Raw genomic sequence first — 9,738 nt, 5'->3', positions numbered from 1 at the left:
AGAGAGACGGAGGGAGAGAAAGAGAGAGAGAAAGACGAAGGGAGAGAGAGAGAGAGGGAGAGAGAGAGAGAGAGAGAGAGAGAGAGAGAGAGAGAGAGAGAGAGAGAGAGTCCACCAGCATGGGTTGGTTGCCCGGATGATGAGCGCCTTGGAAGGGATGAATGCCGCCATACCTGCCAGAATCCGGCCTGTGATTCATGCACATAGAGTGGTAGGGTCACTGGTGGCCTGAGTCATATGGGACCAGCCTGTGCTGCGGTAGAATGCTTTGAGGTGCCCCCAGTCGGCTTGATGGTAACGCCAGACTTTTCGGGTATATATATGTGTAGTGCCTGCCAACTTGCACGTGTCTGAAGCACTTTGGACTTATATCAGAAAGTGATACAAGCTGACAGCACTAGCGGGAGGAATACATGCTCTTAGGCTTCACACCTCTTTACTTCACAATTCCACACAGAACTGGAAGAGAAGTATGGGATTATATAGGCCAGAGAGTGCAGCTAGGCTGGTGGTGAGGGCAAGGAAAGCAGTAGGGCAACAGGACTAGAAACAATGTGGGAGGAAGAATGGATCTAAGGAGCGAGCAACAGTTACGCAGCAGGAATGACATCTAAAACTGTGTAGGGAAAGGAAAGTGAATTGTAGGGCGTTATGAATACCGAGAAACACAGCTGTTCCAAGAAGCATGTGGATACTACATATGTTGCCTTCAGATCAAAGTGGTCGGGTGGCTTGCCAAACTCTAGTTTCAGAGGAAGACTTTCCAGCGCACAAGGACGTCACAAAGCTTGCTGGTCGCGTGGCTGACTGACTAAGACAAGAGTCTCACACGCCTGAATTGCTACGTGAAACGGCCGGGGACAGTCCGGATAAATCAGAGCAGATCGGTTGTACAGACTTCCCACATGCGTGTAGCTTAAGCAATACATTAGCTCTACTGCATGTACATTTGGTGATGCTTTATCGGCTCTACACGTACCCGTGTACCCTGGCTACTGTTAGCTGTTCACTTCTGTATATGCATGTGTTCCTAGGTGCTGATGTTGTTAGGTATGTCCTGTGATAGGCAATAGTTCAATGTATGTCCTGTGATAGGCAATAGTTCAATGTATGTCCTGTGATAGGCAATAGTTCAATGTATGTCCTGTGATAGGCAATAGTTCAATGTATGTCCTGTGATAGGCAATAGTTCAATGTATGTCCTGTGATAGGCAATAGTTCAATGTATGTCCTGTGATAGGCAATAGTTCAATGTATGTCCTGTGATAGGCAATACTAGTAGTTCAATGCAGCCGGGCTTTGTTTCGTGTCTGGCAAGGCAGATGTGCGCTGGGTCTATTCCTGCTGTGCATGTTCACTGCATGTTCTGCAGGCGAAGAGACCAAGGCGAAGGCCGGTGTGGCGTGATCCGTTCGTCATGCCAAGTGATGACGAGGAAAGTGAAGTGGCTCTGAGCAGTGACAGTGAGGACAGCGTGCTAGAGTTGAGTGATACTAGTGACAGTGAGTTGGAGCTAACTACTGACGATGGTGATGATGATGATGACGACGATGACGAGCAGGATGAGGAGCAGGATGGTTGTATAGTGAATACTGGTCAAGCAGCATCAGCTGATGACAGTGATGATGACAGTGATGATGTAGCTACCAGTATTCGTGAAGCTACTGCTGCTCATAACAATACAACTACCTCCGATGATGATGCAACCCGGGCTACTCCTGTTGCTGCTGCAACGAGTGCTGGTAGGGTTGCAGCTGGTAGTGCCACCATTACTGTTGACCATGATGACGTAGCGAATGATGATGGTGAATCCAAGATGGACGCGAGCAAAGCTATTGCCGCTGCTGTTCCAGCTGATGTGATAGCGAGTGCTGATGGAGTAGCAGTGAGTGCCAGTGTGGCTGCAGTTGGCAACACAGCAGCAGCAGGAGCAGCAGGAGCTTTGGGTGAGACTTCTGCTAACAATATCAGTGCCAGTGACAGCGGCAGTGCCACTGCTGCTAAAGACACAGCAGTAGGAACAGTAGCAGCAACAAGTACAAGTGTTCGGAAGACCATATACAGTAGAATTTCAGCTGCTCAATCGGATTCAGAGGAGAACAGTGGAAGTGAAACTGATTGGGTTGTGGCGGGTGAAGTCATCAAGCCCCGTTTCTTCACCACCAGTCGTCAACTTGCCATTGCCCAGAGAAACCTGACAACGTCTAGCTCTGCAGCAACCGGTATCCTCAGTACAGAGTTCACACAGGAGCTGAAGCGTCGCTCAGTCGTTGCCACAAAGGCTGCTGCTGCCACGCGGGCTGCAGCTAAATCACGCAGCACCTCAGCTTCCGGCACCGAAGTCTTGCCAAGACCAACTGCATCACAAGGTTTGTTGGACTTTGTTCATTTGTCGACATGCCTGCAATAGATTCACGTCATCACACTCTACTGGTCACATCACGTGTAGTTTTCTCGCCTGATGGACTCTGTGCATGTACAGGTGTATCCAGGCTGGCATAATCCAGCTCACTGTTCGTTACTTAAAGTTATAACCCATCCTGACTTGATGACCCAAGGCCGAAGTATTGGTTGATAACATTTTTTCTTGAATTGCAGTTCAGAGACCAAATTTCGTACTACAATGTGCATGTTCAGTGTTGCTCAATGGTATCTTGGCATCGTGAGTCAACTAGCACCGCTTGCTGTACAGTCCCAGATCTGCAAACATAGTGCAATGCTGGTGCAGGCTGCAAACTCATTGATGAGCCCTGATGTTCTTGAACACGATTGTACGTGGACCGAAGCATACACACAATCCAGTTTTTGCAACTGGTTGTCACTGTTCACTGTGTTAACTCGTTTGCCTTCTCACTGTTCACAGCTCCCCGTCGATACCAGGCTGCTGCCAACAAGGGGAAACGCCTTCCTGCTGGTGCTCATGGTGGTGCAGCGACTTCAGCGGGTATGCTATTTGATATACTGCTTTTAAACTTTTTTTGTACAATTGTGCAGTAAGTTATTGCACCCACGGCGTAGCATTGTTGTCAGCATGCAGTTTATGTTGCTCCATCGCATCTTGCGTTGCTGATGCAATTGTACTTGCAGCGTTAAGACTCATGCTGTCCTTGGCAGTTGTGAGTGTACTCTTCGTTTCTTTAGTTCAAACTCTAACTGACACTGGCTTTGTGATGGGTTAGAGACTTCCCCTCTGAGCACTGTGATGAAACAACAGATAGGGTAATCCCCCCCGGTATGCACGACACAATAGTTGTGTTGAGAGACCAGTTGTGGTACCACTGCAATCATCACCACAACTTGCCACGTGCCCATCGAACAGCACTCTACCAGTGTTCGTACTTTCAAGTGCAAGTGCCCATAGGCCAAGGGTAACCGTATTTGCCGGAGTATAGTGCGCACTTTATATGTACTATTTCAGGCCCCAAATCGCAGTTGCGCACCATGCACCGAATATGAAAAAATGCATGTCCTTCGAAAAGTAGTGCATCAAGCTATTCCGAAGTTTGCCACCTCTGACCCGGCACAAGCCATAATGTGTGCGTTTCTAGTGTCTGCTGCTAATTACACTGCTAATGCATGATGGGTACGAGGCCCCATCGGTAGCACGTGCATTGTACAAATGTAAAACGGTCGAGCTATAGGCTAGCACTGTCTGTATGATCGATAATGCTCCTATGTCTACAGGCTGTGCATTTTACTCCGGGTTATCACTCCCCCCCCCCCTCACGAGACCACGGGAGTCCTGCATGTACACTCACACAATAACCACACAACTGTTTGGGGGTAGCGTGCTTCTTGTATTTGCCAAACTTGACACGCTGAGTCCAGCTTGATTTAGCTGAGTCCCTAAACTGCTATTTACTGCTCTAACATGAAGCCATGTCTGGTAGAAGGGAAAGAGAGAAAACATCTGGCCTTCTGCAAGCTATAACAAGTAAGAAGTGCCGGCTGTGTAAAGCCACACAACCATGAGATCGGCCGGATGACGGTGAGCTTCCAGCACACATCTTGCCCTGCTGCTCCACCTGCGCATACCTGACACGTTGGTGCGCCTGAGCCCCAGAAGCCTCCCTGATGCGCCACGGGGTTCAGTCGAAGCACCTGTGTCACTTCGGTGAGCCAAATGCGAATGTAGCCTTGCCGGTCTGCCGCGTACGCGACCCGCCTGAGGCTGACCCTGCCGCATTGAGCGCTTCTAGACACTGAGGTCCGGTAGATGGCACACTGGGCTGCCTAATACGCGACTGGCTTAAGGACAGTCCCATACTGCACTGCATGGCGCCCAGCTCAGGTCGTCGCACGTGGTAGCTGCGTGAGCTGAGCGCGGTGAGGGTTGGTGACAACTACAGTTTTCCCTTCCGGAAACTTCCATTATACCTTGAATTGCCAAAACGTTGCTCAAAAAAGAGAGGTGCACGTTGCGCGTTATACTCCGGCAAGTACGGTACTTATTCCATTCTTTTTGCCTGACAAATGATACGATTGCGTAGATATCACATACTAGTACATACTTTATCTGTCAAGCCGTGCGTGGAAGGCCTTGGGTTAGGCCCTCATCAGACTACGTACATAGAAAATCCAGTACAAAATCACATAAAACCTAAAAGGCAACATTTTTCCATGCCTGCATTCAGACTCCACATTTTACATGCAGTATACAGGCAACCTTTGACCCTACGAAATTGCGCAAGGGGCCTGGGATGTGTGAAAGCAGCGGACAGTCGTACCCGGGTACAAAGTTCGTACAACTGCCTGGTGAAAGTACGATAAATGCAGGAAAGTTGCCTTGTACAAGGGTTGGCACCCTGCCTGAAAGGATTGGGCAGCTTTTTAGGCTTCCCGCCAGATTCCTGTTGTTGTCTTGGAAACTTCTATGTAAATGTGCCTTATAGGCTGTTTTGTACCTAGTCTGAAGAGGGCCTTAGTAAGTTGCATGTGTCGTGATGAGGGCGTATACAGGTGATTGTATGGTGGTGTAGACCTGCAGTGACTCTGACTCGTGTAGAGCTCGGTGGTGACTTGCGTACCTCTGTATGTTGTGTTATGTATGCTCTGTGTGTGTGTGTGTACGTGTGTGTATGTGTGTGTGTGTGCTCTGTGCATATGCTCTGCGTGCGTGCTCTGTGTTTGCGTGTGGTCATGCGTGCGCACTGGCGGGCGTACTGGCGGGCATACGCACGTGTATCTACGTATGGATTGGGCCATGTGTACAGTTGCGTCAGCTTCAAGCATATTGCAAACTGCTGTTCAGAAGGTATGTTGTTTTGTTGTTTTTGTCTTGACTAGAAGGAAGAGGGTTTCACACCAGCCCATTGATATGGAATCTCCCTGGGTTGCATTAGTGATACGTCTACTACTCTTCAAGGAGGTTTTTTTTTTAATGATGCTATACATTTTTTGGAGCCCTTCAAATTTTAATTATGGTGACACACTGCTTAATTTTAGGATGTAGTATTTGATGTACAGTGCTGCACAATGAAATCCAGTCGCGTCACTCAAGTTTGCGCCTTGCACCATTTCGCAGCGCAGTGTTCGCAGGTCTAGGGCTGTGCAACGCGCGACTGGATTTCATTGAACAGCACTGTGTACATGTGTTAGAACACCTTGCTTTGCCCCCCCCCCCCCCCTTGGCTCTTATGCTGTAAAACAAAGTGACATTGGCCGTGTTGCAGTGCATTATTCCCTGCATCTGCTCTGCAGCATCTGTTGTAGTTCACACTGCTGCTTTGCTGTACTGCTTCTGATGCTCTCAGATGCTTCACAAGGGCATCAGCACCGCTCAAGTTGGCGCGCTGCCCAAGCAAAGTACGTTCCTGCCACCGTCACGGTGCAGTCTGGCCGGCATGGAGCGTGTGTGCAAGCTAAGACATGATCGGGCAGCCATGGCCAGGCACTTGGACAGTATGCGCTCAGCAGTGCAGCATGCGCAGGTTACTCATGCTGCTGCAGCCGTCTCATCCAGCGCTAACGGCAACACCATGCCTGTACAGTCTGTGTCGAATAATGAGATCTCGACACTCTCAGCTCCAGTGGTGCCGCCGCCAATGGCACAACTTGGAGGTGTTGATAGTGGTGGTACGCAGAATGCAACTGCTACTGCTCAACAGTCGAAGAGTGCTGACGCAGATAATAGACCCTCACCAGCTTCAACGGAGGAGTGTATCAGCCACTTGTCACACACTTCCCCAGAGTTTATGTTGCTACAGCGACGCTTCAATGCCGTGTTCCTCACGTCCAACCTGCTGCGTGTACTGCCCTTGCCGGAGCGAGTTACTCACCAGCAGCTGCTGCCTCCAAGCAAGTCTCAACCACCTCCACAGCCCACACCACCTCCACAGCCCACACCACAGCCACAGCAATCCAGCGACGCTACCAGTAAGACATCACCAGTAGCGTCATCCCGTGATAAAGTGGCTACACCGTCCCGTGACGAAATAGCTACACCATCCTGCGATGGAATGGCTACACCATCCCGTGGTGAAATGGCCGCACCATCCCGTGGTGAAATGGCCACACCATCCCGTGGTGAAATGGCCGCACCATCCCGTGGTGAAATGGCCACACCATCCCGTGGTGAAATGGCCGCACCATCCCGTGGTGAAATGGCCACACCATCCCGTGGTGAAATGGCCACACCATCCCGTGACGAAATGGCCACACCATCACGTGGTGAAATGGCCACACCATCATCAGGTATAGCTGCTGCCAGTCCCCCTCTGCCTATACTTTGGTCACCACCTCCTCGCAGAGCTGCTACCGCCGCTGCCAGCAAGATACGGTCCAGTGCTACCAAGTCGTCACGCACGACACCGACGAATGGCACTGCAGACAAGGTAAAGTCGCCTGCGTCAGCACCGCAGGAAGTCACTAAGGCTACGTCTACGAGTGCTGCTTCTGCGACTGTAAGCCCAGCAAAGTCACCGTCACCTCTGAAACCACCGCTGGATACACCACTGGTTACCAGCAAAGCAGCACGACGACGACGGAAGTCGCGTTCTAGCCAGCCCAGTGCAAGTGCCGTGTCTGCTACTGCAGACCAAGCAGACCAAGTAGACCAAGTAGAAGCACTTGAACCACAGTCTGCCGCTAAAGCTATGCCCGCCACCAGACCGCGACGGTCATGTTCCGGTCGGGCTGCTACCACTGCTGTGTCTGCTAATGTGGACAAAACGAAGTCAACATCACCTCCAGAAACACAGGCTGCTGCCATTAAAGCAATGTCCGCTGCCGCTAGAACTCGGCAACCGCGATCTGCTCAGTCTACGGCAAGCGTTGCTGTAACTTCGACATCATCTAATGCCACCGGCAGTGCACTAGCTTCTGCTACAGCATCACCTGTCACTGCCCCAGCCTCACCTGCGGTGGCAATGCTACCCAGCTTGCCGGATGGCAATGTCAACCTTTCTGCCGATATAGTTGCCCAGGCTGCCAACCTCGTGCAGCTGCTGAAAGGCATACCATGTCCGATAGGTCCTCCAGCATGTCCAATAGGTCCTCCAGCATGTCCAATAGGTCCTCCAGCCATGGCAAACATGTCCTGTCCACTTATGGCCCCGCTTAGTCCCTTACAGCCTGTTGGTGGTGGTAACAGCGATTCCGAATCTGAGTCTGACCAAGAAGACTGGTAGCCTGATGACGATGTGCCAGCACCTGCAAAGATATTGAGAATTCCTAGGTGCAGTGGTGTACCCAGGGTGTGTATGTGTGGAACTGTGTACTCGGTGAGGATTCGCTTACTCACACACTGCTTGCAATCAGTGTGCTCGCCTTTTGTCATCTGTGTGTTGATTGTCCTGTATGGCTGCATCCCTCAGTGCTAGCTATTCCCGCTATGACCCTCTTTAGATATACCCACTATCCTCAACTCTCTACAGCTCTACTAGCCCTCGGGCTCTCTATGGTTGTCCAGCGCTAGCTGTTCCCATGGCCACGTCATTGTCGATGCAGTCCTATGTTGGGTACTAGTATTCCCTGCCGACTGTTTTGCTGACAACTGTGTGCAGTCTCCTTTTGTAAACACACTGTGTGTAGACCTTGGGCAAGCACATACACAGTCACTAACCATGCTAACGCTCTACAAGAATACTGTCTACGCAGCAAAGTTCTATCATGTAGGTAAGATTTAGTTTTTTAACTCCAAATTACTTTCCTTGGCTCCATGATCCAGGCGGATTATTTTCGTTCAGACAAATCAATGCCGCCTTGGGAATCCTTCGTTAATCGTTACCCTTGAGAAATGGTCTTGTTTGGAAACTGGCGGCAGTGTGCTAGATGGCGGGGTGTTTTGTTGCTTCAAGCAGGGACTACTCCCAGGTCGCAAGTTACCGGATGTTCACCGTTGACGGTGTGTGCCAGTACTCTGGTAGGGTGGTGTTGGGGTGACGGGAAAGTGCCTTTGCTGACAGCCCTGAGAAGGAACTGCTGTGTGTGTGTGTGTGTGTGTGTGTGTGTGTGTGTGTGTGTGTGTGTGTGTGTGTGTGTGTGTGTGTGTCATGTGGATCACACCCAGTGATAAGATCCACATGGTCATTAATGAGTTTGTGTCACGATGCAAGTAGCAGCATGCTCGCAGTCATTGTGATTGGGTTGCCTTGGACTTGCTTCTGCCTGATTCCTTTAGCGAAGGAGACACCGTACATCCGTCGAAACAGTCTTGTGACTGCATGTGTGTGTGTGTGTGTGTGTGTGTGTGTGTGTGTGTGTGTGTGTGTGTGTGTGTGTGTGTGTGTGTGTGTGTGTGTGTGTGTGTGTGTGTGTGTGTGTGTGTGTGTGTGTGTGTGTGTGTGTGTGTGTGTGTGTGTGTGTGTGTGTGTGTGTGTGTGTGTGTGTGTGTGTGTGTGTGTGTGTGTGTGTGTGTGTGTGTGTGTGTGTGTGTGTGTGTGTGTGTGTGTGTGTGTGTGTGTGTGTGTGTGTGTGTGTGTGTGTGTGTGTGTGTGTGTGTGTGTGTGTGTGTGTGTGTGTGTGTGTGTGTGTGTGTGTGTGTGTGTGTGTGTGTGTGTGTGTGTGTGTGTGTGTGTGTGTGTGTGTGTGTGTGTGTGTGTGTGTGTGTGTGTGTGTGTGTGTGTGTGTGTGTGTGTGTGTGTGTGTGTGTGTGTGTGTGTGTGTGTGTGTGTGTGTGTGTGTGTGTGTGTGTGTGTGTGTGTGTGTGTGTGTGTGTGTGTGTGTGTGTGTGTGTGTGTGTGTGTGTGTGTGTGTGTGTGTGTGTGTGTGTGTGTGTGTGTGTGTGTGTGTGTGTGTGTGTGTGTGTGTCCCATATGGTGCAGTGGTATGTGCAGCGATTTCCAATCGATAGGTTGCGGGTTCGATTCCCGACGATTATGGTCACACACGTCTTTCTTCTCTTTCTCAGACTCTTCCTGACTTTTCTTTCATTCTCCTGGGTGGTTACCAACAGCCAGTGCATGCCGGAGTATGTGGTGTGATGTGTGTGCGGGAAAAAAGAAGAAAAAAAGACCAAAAAGTAGGGATTCACTGGCCAGAAAAAAGCCACTTCAAAGCTGTGTGGTGTAGACCAGGCTGAATAGTGGTGGTCAATTCTTCAGCCTTGCAAGCTGTTGAATGGTGCAATCCCAGCACAAGTTGCTATGGCTTCTGCTGTAGCATCGCTATCATCGCCTCTGGCGATGGGCGTCCAATGGTCAATGGTCAATGGTGTGTGTGTCGATTTCCACCTTCCTGTTTGCTGGTGGTGCCATGCATACTGGCATACTGTAGCTACCTGCGTCGGCGTTCAAGATT

General features: G+C 50.3%; 1 protein-coding gene across 1 annotated transcript in view; it reads left to right on the top strand.

Moving 5' to 3' along the window:
* The window catches only part of LOC135814458 (mucin-5AC-like), a gene marked incomplete at its 5' end in the record, with an annotated part of 27,832 nt that extends 19,579 nt beyond the window's left edge, over positions 1-8,253 (top strand). Inside the window, 4 exon segments of the mRNA XM_065327579.1 lie at positions 1,373-2,369; positions 2,864-2,944; positions 5,214-5,254; positions 5,754-8,253. Of these exon segments, the coding sequence (XP_065183651.1) occupies positions 1,373-2,369; positions 2,864-2,944; positions 5,214-5,254; positions 5,754-7,628 (2,994 nt within the window).
* Positions 8,254-9,738: the final 1,485 nt, after the last annotated feature.

This window comes from Sycon ciliatum, chromosome 4 (assembly GCF_964019385.1).
Source record: "Sycon ciliatum chromosome 4, ocSycCili1.1, whole genome shotgun sequence".
In the NCBI taxonomy this organism is placed as follows: domain Eukaryota; kingdom Metazoa; phylum Porifera; class Calcarea; order Leucosolenida; family Sycettidae; genus Sycon; species Sycon ciliatum.
Note: the sequence above shows the minus strand (reverse complement) of the source record. Positions and strands in the feature narration are given on the sequence as shown.